The sequence below is a fragment of the Rhyacophila brunnea genome, unplaced genomic scaffold (genome assembly GCF_057557595.1).
Source record: "Rhyacophila brunnea isolate RB1 unplaced genomic scaffold, BYU_Rbru_1.0 scaffold_4, whole genome shotgun sequence".
NCBI lineage: Eukaryota > Metazoa > Arthropoda > Insecta > Trichoptera > Rhyacophilidae > Rhyacophila > Rhyacophila brunnea.
This window is the reverse complement of record NW_028233068.1, coordinates 54,438,352-54,450,424: the sequence shown is the minus strand read 5'-3', so window position 1 is coordinate 54,450,424 and position 12,073 is coordinate 54,438,352. Positions and strand designations below refer to the sequence as shown.

The 12,073-nt window shown below is 31.0% G+C and overlaps 1 protein-coding gene across 1 annotated transcript in view; it reads right to left on the bottom strand.

Moving 5' to 3' along the window:
- Positions 1-276: 276 nt before the first annotated feature.
- The window catches only part of onecut (homeobox protein onecut), a 29,379-nt gene continuing 17,582 nt past the window's right edge, over positions 277-12,073 (bottom strand). Inside the window, exons 3-5 of the mRNA XM_085954496.1 lie at positions 4,178-4,201; positions 2,086-2,210; positions 277-1,262 (exon numbers count right to left, since the gene is read on the bottom strand). Of these exons, the coding sequence (XP_085810622.1) occupies positions 1,017-1,262; positions 2,086-2,210; positions 4,178-4,201 (395 nt within the window). The 3' untranslated portion in view covers positions 277-1,016. The remainder of the gene's footprint in view (positions 1,263-2,085; positions 2,211-4,177; positions 4,202-12,073) is intronic.

Here is a 12,073-nt window from a genome sequence, read left to right as displayed (position 1 = left end):
AACGAAAATCTTGTAATAATAAGTAATATCTTTACGTTTCCATAAATGAATAAATACAATTTAATATTTTTCTTATCGCTGACATGATCTTTTTAAAAACAATTTCTCATTTTTGTCTTAAGATAATAATTCTTGTGATATTTAAAATACGTACAGTAATCTGAAAACAATCTTCAATTATAACATGTTTAAAGATGGAAAGTGAAATTTTTTTAAAATGTTTTCTATTTAAACACGGCCATAAAGTCAAAATAAAATATTTGTTTATATGAAAAATATTAGGTATATAACTCTTGTGTCATAATATATTGACTTCAATTCTAATGATTGGTTATTTTCCAAAAAGTAAATTGGGAAAGCGGAAGTCTTTATGAACATACAACTAACGGTGGTTCTGGCTTCAAAACTACTTAACATTTATGTTGACAACTTTTTGTATGGAATATATTAACGTCAGAGAAAATACGATTTTAGACAAGTAGATTTTAGTAAGTAGTGGATATATTTTTTGTATGAAGATGAAAAATTATATGAAATCCAATTATATATAGTGTCTTGCAATAGTTTTAATATTATTATTAGTTTATATTCAATTAAATCCTAACAGGGCTAACAAACGTTTTTGTTTAATGCGACTATAACATTTTGTTATTAATTATATTTGCTTTTTAAAAATTATATATTATTATATAATATAACCCATTCCACCGCTTTGATAGTAAATAATTATTTTATTAAAATTGTTACGGTGCTTTGGAATATAGAAATGGAAGAATTTAATTTAACCACACAAAAAGTTGTCTACAATTTTGGATGACAAAATTCTAATCAAAAGCACAAAATTGGATTTATAGCATTGGATTGTACCTAGATTACGGTAAAATGTCCTTAATATTTAACCCGCGAAAATCATATTAGGAAAAGCACTGGTTCTAGATTAATCATAAGCTATGTTGCTATCATAGCACGAGCAACTGCCTATCTCCAAGGGATAGGCCTTGCCCGCCCGCGCTTTGTCACAAAAGCTCTCCGCCGCTCTGGTCGTCCAGATCCTGATCGGGGTCTTCCAGGTCCAGATCATCGTCGTGCATCATGCCGTTGTTGCCGCCGTTGGGCGAGCCCTGCGAAGGCGCGTCGTCATCCTTCCATTTGTCCATGGAGCGGCGGCGGGCGTTCATGAAGAAGTTTCCAACGGTCGTCGGCTCCAGGCCGAGCTGGCGGGCTATCGTCACCTGCATCTCTTTGGAAGGGCGCTTGGTTTCCTGGAAATTTGAGTTAAAACGAGTTATTTAATTAAATATTTTAAACTGACCGAATGCTGCAGGGAATTCTAGTTTTATGGACTTTCATATTATTGTAATACCTACAAATATTATTTATATAAATCATATAGATGTTCCACCAACCCATCAGGGTCTTGTTTTGGAATAAACATACATTGAAAGGACTAGATGTAATTTTTTCTTGACGCGAATTTTGAACTCGCATAGACAACTTCAGGGACAGGTGTTCTGTCCACTATTGCGAACTGCCGGACAGGGCAAGAAAATAAGCTAGGTGGCAGAAAAAAAATGTTTGATTTTTACAAAATTATAATTACGCAGTTTTCTCATGGGATTATAAATTATTGAAGAATTAATTTCATAAAAAAAATCATCTATAAATGAAAGCAGGGATAAAATTTTGACATCACCTAAATATCGTATTTCACTTATTTTATTGTTAAGTTAGACCAGCATATTTCCATGAAAATACTGTGCAATATTATTTTTTGTGAGAAACTTTAAGCTGTTTGTGGTGATTGAAAAACTACAGATTTAACACTAATGCCAGGTGTCTATTTTGTAAGCTAAATGCTTATTCAAAAAATGCTAGATCTGGCAAGAAAAATACTACTACATTAGCAACGCTGGTTTCTGTGACTACTACACCTACTTACTTCTTACTTCATCCTGTTTAGGGTCTCATAATAGTGACATGTTATAAAAAAAGACATTGATTTGAAATAAAATGTTTTTTGAAATCATATTCTTTTGTGAGATTTGTCATTGTGTAATAGATGGGTACGTGTATCTTGATATTTACCTTAAAAATAGCCTGTAGAGTACGGCGCTGCAGGTCTGTGAAAACCAAACGAGGCTTCTTCGCCGAAGGCAGCAGGTCCTGATTGCTCGTATGGGAAACCACCACATCCTCCTTCCTCTTGCAGCCTTCGCCAACGGAAATTAGAAAGGCGGACAGGAAATTCAAGCATTTTGTGTAATAATAGTTATTGCCGACAGATAATTTTATATGGGTATCATGGCCCACGATGAAAGTGCGGCTTAAGCCGTGGTTTCCAGGTTCGAATCTTGGGTCTGGCAAGTACACATATTGTTTTTCAATTTGTGTATGAGTCAGAGTATGGACCTAGTAGGTTGGGCAAGTGGCTGACATCCATTTATCGTAAAAACAAAATCTGATAATACAAACCTCCACTCTGTGGAAGCCCGTATTATCTTATTAGGATCGGACATGGTCGGAAAAAAATATAAGATGGTTTGGGGTGACATGAATATATTTTTTATATTTTTCAAGCTCTCATAGTTCATTAGACCTTCTTTAGACGATTTAACATTAAATTTATAATATACACCATAGGACAGAAAAAAAATAATTATATATTCTTTAAGATAAATGAAGAAAAAATAGATATTACATTACTAATTCTTTAAAATATGGTGTTGTTTTATGAAAAATTGTTTAATAAAAGAAATTTTATGGTACACACAGGTTTTAAATAAAAGTTGGATTCATTTTTTTTGTGCTCCATTGGTCATCTGATGGAATGTCATCAATATTTTTTTCAGTCTTGCAGTATGAATAACATATAAGCAAGCTTTCAAAATATTAAGCATAATTTAATTCATACTATTCTTAATAAATAAGTGATAGACTCTTTATCTTTAATATTTTATTTAAGTAAGCACATAGATTTTTAACCAACTGTATATGAGTAAAAACATGTAATTGTTTTAGAGTTTATAAATTAAAATTTCTCTAAGCATAGCACATGAATTCCTTCATTCCTTGGTTGAAACAGCATTTATGATGTAGTGTAATTATATCAATAATATTTAATTCTTTCTGAAGTTGGATTGTAATACTACATTTGTGGAATTAGATATTATTGATAATATGCTATTTTTAAATTTACTTAAAATCAAATTTATCATAAATAAAATAGAATTAATATTCTAGTTGGCCTTTGTATGTTCATTTCCATTGTATTTATTCTTATGTTCCTTCTTTATTGTTATTCGATGGATGGTATTATTATTTTGATAGTATAGTAAACCCAGCCAAAGTTTGATGGCACCCAACTGATTATATTTTTTTCAAGTGCACTCACAACATGACGTGTTGCATGTGTAAGCAGAATGAGACGATATTATATACGTATACAAGATATGAGTGCCTAAATAATTTTATTAAAGGTGATGGGTACCACGGAACTTTCGCTGATACCTACTATATTATTAAGAGGAATAGATTTATTTTTGATTGGAGCTACGGAATAAAATCACCGAATTATTTTAAGGTGCGGTGCAGCTAGCGATAAAATACGAAACAAGCAATTTACTGATAATTTACGTTTTAATCAAAAATAATTGAAATTATTAGAAGCCCACTTACGTAGGTATCTGGTTTAGAAATCAAACTTTGATTCGATATAACTAAATAAGAATTCAACACACACCAAAATTGATGTTTTAAAATGAAATAAAAAATATATAGGTATGTACACGTAGTTATTAAAAAATATTTTTATGATCTTTGAATGTACATATTATTAAATTATATTTTAATAATAAAAATAACATTAAAAGACAATGTTGTAAATTAAAAAAAAAATGTTTTGATTGTAGGTACATCTCTTATTCTGTCGCTAGATTATGCTCCGGTTTACCTCATCAATTATATACGAAGAAAGTCTTTAAAATAACATCAAAATGAAAAGGTACAAAAAAGTTGTACTTTTACTTGATAAAGAATATATTTTTTAATTGGAAGAGTATTTTTATTCCGCATTTCCGTATTTTCAAAAACAGAAGAAATGTATTTCTTCTAAATATATTTAAAATATAAATTATAATAAAAAAAATAAAAAAATGTGTTATACTTTCAAAATACTCACTGCCACGTTGAGGTATCTGGGCAGCTGGAACAAAAAAGAGAAGAATATCAATGTTAAAGTCATTATTTGCGAATTATATGCCTGATAAAAACAAACATGCGTCTTTCTTACTCTTTGTGTTTGGACTCTTTGCTAATTAAGTCATAATATTATTTTAATTATAAAAGTAATAAAATAATTGTATTTATCATAATATATCAATAATTTTGTGCACTAATATTTACCGGCATCTGTTGCCAAAATTTTCATTCAATGTAGTATCCAAACACGCGAAACGTTGATTACAAATCATAGATGTCGTAAATAAATAACAATAATAATTTACAAAACAATATTCTTACTAATAATTAATATTATTCACTGGTAGTTTAAAAAAATGTTAAGTATATATTTTTAAAAATAATTTTATAAGAAGAATTCATCTATACATAATATGTACGTTAATATGAAGCTACAGCTAATCTCCATTTTAGAAAGAAAGGTTTATATTATAACTTAATATTATTATATTGGTAACATCTAATAATTAATATTGAACTATGTTGTATAATCAAAACCTATAAATAAACATTGCATGCAACATAATTAATTTACATAACATACACATGAACCAATCTTGCAACATTAAATGGATATTTCTAAAAGGGGAAGCCGATAGCTCAAACCATTGGAAACATTTAAATGATCAAAATAATAAAACACCAATAATTGAATAATCGATAAATCTCTTATTTGAAAATGTTTATTAAACATACAAACATTATTTATTTGATATCATCTCTTAAATTAGGTGGGATAATATATTTATAATAAATTATATTAAACATATAAATAAGTTAACAATAAACGTTGATTTGACATGATAATTGTGATTCAATGACTATGGAACCTACATAAAATCAATTCATATTTTACGATTGAAATGATTTTTTTCTTAACATCGCAATACGTAGTAAATTAAATTATTAGACACATTTTTATTGCAAAAAAGTAATTAGACACTATGGTTTCATACAATATTTCAATTTATCTACTAAATAGTAGGTATTTAGAATATATTGAAAGCGTTAATTCAAGTAGATAATAATTCAATTGAGTAAAAATGAGTATAATGAATGATTCAGTTACAAATATTTAAAAAAAAAATATTCTGAAACAATGTTTCAGACAATTACGAATATTATATTCACAAACTTGTCAAAGGTATAAAAGTCACACTGTGCTTAATTGTAATATAAAAATATTGTAGCATATTTTTTTATTAAAAGTTTTTATTAAAAAGCGTCATAAAATTATAATAATAAAAAAGTTACCTCTGCGGCAATGTAAACATGGACAACTATGGGCTGTCAGCGGGATGAAAAGGACCTGGCAACACTAAATATATAGCTGGCTGAAAACTATATAATTATTATGAAAGAGCGGGCAACATTGGCTAATCGGGTAGGGAAAAACATTCTGGGAACATCGCAACCAAAATTTAAGAAAAATAATAATGTACACCAAAACGAATGCGGTTCATAATGTTATAAAATACAAATGGAATTAAAACAGCTTGAAGACTATCATTTGGACGTTTGGAAAAGCGAGCGATGAAGAGTATATTTTCATGTGTTAAAATTCCATATGTAGGTATTATTAAAAATAAATGGTAGTCACACATAGTTGAAATTAATTTCAATGATATCATTACAATTAAATTCCTTTGTGATTCACAATCAAATAGAGTTTTCATAATATCCATGAAATTTATCCTTCATCACACTACGATAACACCCAAATAAATATCTATTCACACTGCTTTAGAATGATCGTGAAAGCCTAGGTTTTATATTTCGACAAATGGTACTAAAACCATCAACTATCGTGCTAAAAACAATGTCAGTTAACTATAAAGATAATCAAAACAACAACAATCGTCTATCATTGCCGATTTTTAATTACAATATTGATTGGAACGTTAAATTGACAACCGATTTATTTATGACACAAATCTAACGGCCATGATAATTAAGATGGCGGTCACTTAATAACTGGTGTCTCCGAAGAATATTGCATAATATATACTTTAATAATTTAATTAGATCAGGATTGATCATTCCATAATATTTAAAAATTTCGTTTTGATGTTAGTTTTTGACATTTAAAATAAAAAGCGAATTGTTTTGAATCGATGCAGCCTTCTAATAATTGACTATGTCAAAAAGTAGAATGCAGTGGTTGGATTTTAACGTTCCGGGATTGAAGAGGAGTCATGGGGAAATTTTAAAATGGACCACTGTAATGACAGTAAGGTAATAGATATAGATTTTTTTATTAGTCAGTCTACCGACTTTTGATTTGTCAAATAATATATCTAGTTACTTATCATTCTAATAAAATTAAAATTAATTTTGATTGTGCCTCGTAGATGTTTATATGAAATTAAATGGCAATGAGATATCTAAATTGTCAATGATAATAATGACAGAAATTATGATATCTTGATGTAATGTTTAATTAAATTATTATTCATTTAGTTTATGGGTAGCTAGTTTTTTTTGATTTTCATAAAAAATAGCCTTGAAATCTATCTAAATGAGATGAGGTATGCTTTACTATTCATATATATTCAACAATTAAATCGATATATTTTTATCCATCATTACATAATATCCTGACTTCTAAAGATTTAGGGTATTTAGGCATATGTAATTATGTACATAGTGTAGTTAATTTAATGCCCAACTTTCCGGGAGACTACTAAGATTAGTGTTTTTCCGACTCAAGATTTGGAGGCTGCAGAAATGAGTGTAGTGAAAGGTTAGGCTTCGGTTAAGGTTTCCAAATTAGTTTAGGGTGGCGATGGGAGTTAGGCGTGGTGGCTGTGAGGGGCTAGGTGGGGTGGCGTGGGGTTATGTGAGGTGGCTTGAAGGTTTTGTTGGGGCGATCGGGGGGTTGGGTGAGGCGACTCACGCGGGGAAGCACGCGGCGGGAGGCGGGGGGGCAGCACCGCGTCTCCCGGCGCCGTCCCCCATGACGCTTCGCCCGCATGGCCCGCCATAGTAGCCGTCAATGTTTACATTGCCAGCAGATTGGTCGCACCGGGACTGCGGCGCCTGTTGGGCTGATGACGGCGACGAGGACGATTGGTCTTGACTGTCTGCAACCACAAAGCAGATGGGACACACACACACACTGACGCGTACATGCTGGATACGTGTGAGCGTTATGAGGCTTTTTAAAGACGGCGTTTCATAAAAGAACAGTGTTTTTTCTTCATAAAAAAATATCAAAGTGGCGCTAATTTGTTAATCATAAGCCGATTTTACTTTCAAGCGGTGAATACCCAACATTAGGGGCGGCTTTAGCTTAAGGGTTGGTAGGGACTATCCCCACATCATTAACATGTCAAAAATACACGTCCGATATTCTTATCATTGTCATAATATACCTACTTAATTACATGATTAAATGAACTATTTGATTTATTTTATCCATCTAAACCCGTCGAAATTTTATAGAGATATTTATTATTATTATACAAATAAATAAAGCAATGATTGTAAATTATGTAATAACATAATGATGACTATCCGGCACTAAAATAATTAATTCAATTAAATACGCTCTATTCCACGGTGATGCCCACGTAGAAATTAAAAAAACCATGGGGTCTATTTTTCGCTGGCCGGGGTCACTCAGTTCCATCCCGTCGCCGCGGTACAAATCTCGTTCTACAAAAGATGTGAACGCTTTAGCGTTAGTACGCATACTGGGGAGCGAATCAAATAAGCCATTTATGAGTAAAACCGCTCGCTGTATGTCGTTGTACCAAACTGAAAATGGTAAGTCTATAATAATAATTATTATTAATTAAGTTAATATTTTTAAGCACGCTTTTTAGATGTGATTATGACGTAACGACTAAGGTAATCATATTATTAATTCTGAAACAATCATTTCATCATTAATAAAATTAATTATATTATTATAAGTAGCTTGGTACATAATGTATAATATCAGAAAGTAGGTAAGTATGTATATTTAATAATTAATGGCTAAACCCCACCACCTAGAAAGTCATGGAGCCGCCACTTCCCAACATATTTGGTATACATATCTAAGCATAGGTACTAAGATTTTTCATTTTCGTATTTGAGTTGTTTAGCAATTTAATGTGCTTACTGAATGTAGTAATGATAAAAAGTATACACAATTTGTTTTTAAATTTGAACCTTTACTTAGTAATAAGGTTTTTATATTCTTTATTGTATTAATTTATTGAATTGGCAATAATTAATAATATTCGTTGTCAGTGTGCATTTACCATTGGTAAGTGAACAAAACCCGAATCGCAAACGACACACATGGAATAGTACAAAACTGAAATCAATTATAATTGAAATGGTATGAAAGGTATGAAGACGTATTAAATGTATGGTTTTTAAATGTGAAGGAAAGTACTTACATTAGTATTATTTTTATTGTTATATTGTATTACAATAATTACAAATACAATTACAGCCTACAGCTCATAAATACATACACATGTTTTATATTGTTTCATTATATGCAATGAATAAATTGATACCCTGCGTTTGCGTAATATTCATACAAAGATTGCGTACCTACATAGTTATTTTGCTAAAGAAGAATATTGAACCACGATATTGTATTTTGTAACAGCTGATTTTAATTATAATAACTAAAAATATATTTTTAAATACAGGGCTTGATTTACTGTAAGGCTGGAGAGAAAAAAAACTGAAAGTTCAAAGACAACTTTGATGCAGAGTAACCAGCGGCATTTGCATGAATACATTTGATGGTATTGAGATAATTAGTAGTTTCAGTAAAATATTGCATTATCAAAATTAATAACATTGTTAAATAAAAACAAGTCACCGAAATAAATATTTACAATGCATAAATATATAAAATTTCTTTCAGCTAACGCTCTCGTAGCAACTAACCAAAGTTAAATGTCATTTTCCACATTGTTCATCATTATAAATAAAAAATTACTCACACAAAACGTTTGGACGAATTTAGTTAAGTAACTTAGGTACTCTAATTTGTGAAATACCTACATCCACAATAAAATTACGTTTTAACCAAATTGTATTTAGGGTGCCCTATTATGTATTAGTTCTTAAAACGTAAATTTGTATTTAAACGCTTGTCGGATGGATTTAACAAAATAAAAATTGCAATTCTTATATTTGTCATAGTGATAATCAAATGCGTTCACACATAAAGAAAATTTTTGATGCAATTTCATTTCCTTCGTATAGTATGGAGCGACACCACGGCCATATCGCGCACTACAGGTGGTCACGTGACATCCGAATTATCATCGTTCAGAAGCAAAACGTCGCACGGTATATTATACACTAGCGTTCGACGCGATTGGTCTTTTTATACCTACACGTACGAAATTACTATTTCATTGCCTATTTTTACGCTTACGTTTTATTTAATTATAGGTAGGTACCTAAATTCAAACCAATAACAAACTAAATTGCACGACGTAGTGTGAAGCCATTTTTTTGTTATTTATGAACGGGAAAACCTATATTTATATATATATTACTAGTAGCCATTTATTATGTTGCAATTCAACCATCATTTTCACGTCCCCTATTACATGATAGCAATTTACTACGACATGAAAATATCGTCAACAAACATCTTAAATACAATATTGTGTGAAGTAGAGGTTAGAACGCCTACCCGTGGCATGGTGCCATTCCATGGGTATTGGGATCCAAGCCAAACGCCATTACGTTGAGCAAATGATTAACATATTTTAATAGCTCGAGAAATATTATAAAATCCGGGTCGATGTAGTGTGGCATATTAGGTGCAAGCATTAATAATCTGATCATTCTGCATCATAGCTCGATCGGAGTGCTTAGGTGGGCAGAACACGTGCAGCTCATGGATGATGGTGGTGATTTTTTGCGAATGCCCCAAACGAGGAAAATTAATTGGGCCTCGAAGGTTTTGATTGACTGACGGTGTCAGCGCTGATTAAAGGTAGGTACATCGGTATCCTAGAGTGGTCGTTGGCAACCGCGGTGGACAGTCTAACTTTGACACTTTTTGCTGCTTGAGGAGGCTGATTGGTATTTGAAAAAACTTTCTTCTAATAGCCCTTAGGTAACTGGTACATACAACCTTTTATTAAAATTTTATTTGTCTTGAGATTGATGTCTCTAAGTATAATTTAGAACCAAAAATGTTAACCCATACTACTAATAATATTGTAAATTAATATGTTAATACTTTTGACTGCCATTATCTATTTGATTTACATGATTTAAAAATATTTTATTATCAAAACGAGATTCAAGAAATCGTTGAACACATCCGAAAAATAGCTAATTAGAGTTATTAATCTATAATACATAGGAGTTTTACGTATTGAATAATAATACAATATATTTTACTCAATAATTCATATTTATTAAAAGTATTAACTCAAAAATAAATAATATATACAATCAAAATTCAGACAACAAACATATTATTATTTTTTTCATTTTCAAAATATAGATAATCCCCCAACAACCAGTGTTCTTTTTTGAAATAAGCAAAACCACGTATGGTGAACTAATACAACTGACACATCACGTAGTATTGTCAAGGAGTCCATTACCAAATGAAAAGGAATTGCAAAAACGTAGTAAATGATACACCAAGATCATAGTTTGAACTTTGTGAGCGTTCTTTTAGCTCTCACCAGACGTTTTGACTACAAAACTTACAGCGATGTTTTATCAGATATAAAAAACCATGTTGTTCTATCATTTACCCTTTTTTGTACTTATACACAGTAGCTATAGTTATTTGAATCCAACACAAAAACAATTAATATCATTATTTTTCTATAAAATAAAACCATTCTTATTCGATATTATGCAATCGTAAACATTTATTTTTTTAGCCAAATATTAGGTACAGTAGCTAAATACTCATTTACATAATCGATCGAAATCAATCCACCGTTATATGAAGGCCTCTCAAAGCTAATTCCACTTCTTTAGAGTTACGTTGCCACTTACTTCCGATTAATAATTTTCTGTATCTTAGGTCCCGCTGGATTACTAATGTTTTCACTGATTGCCTTGAACTTTGTGTTTATAACTCTCACATAATACACCCCCATTTATTCTTTTATCTAATTATTTCATCTTTTTTCCCCATATTTGTTACTTAAAAATTCTGAACCTCTTTTAAGTGAGGTGTTTCCGTATTTTGGTTCGTGACACTCCTGAGGATTTGTATTTCAAGCATTTTATGACATGACGTCATTTAATCAAAAACCAGTCTCAACGTCTTAGTCTATGGCGACTTGCCTTATATTTTAACATGAAACATGTTTTACTCATGATCGACGCAAAATCGTTACGAAAAATAGACGTAGAATAACTAAAGACGCGCAGCCCGCCCGCGGCTCGCGCCCTGTCCCGATTATTTACGCGCGCCGATTGTTTTCATTTTACGTTCAGATCCCTACATTCTGTGCGACGTATTATTCGTCTGTTATTATTACTTCTTTAGTTTTATTATTGTAATTACATAATTTTCAGAAAAGTAAAAATGTTTGAATCCCTTGGATTCGGTTACTTTGACAAATAAATTTTCTTTCGAATTTGAACAACCAGCATTCAGAGAATCAGTAGGCAAAGCATGTTCCATGTTTAATAATTTTAGTCGTCAGGGTTTAAGTATGCATCATCTGAGGGGCACAGGGCGCAAAGCGCCGAGTTTTTTTATTAATATGTTTTGTGATAAGTATGAAACAATTGAATGAATTCTTTTAAATCAGTAAGTTAGTTATGAGTACAAATAATGTTAAATGTGCAATAATGATTTCATTCGCATGTTAAGAATGTTGTCGACAACTTT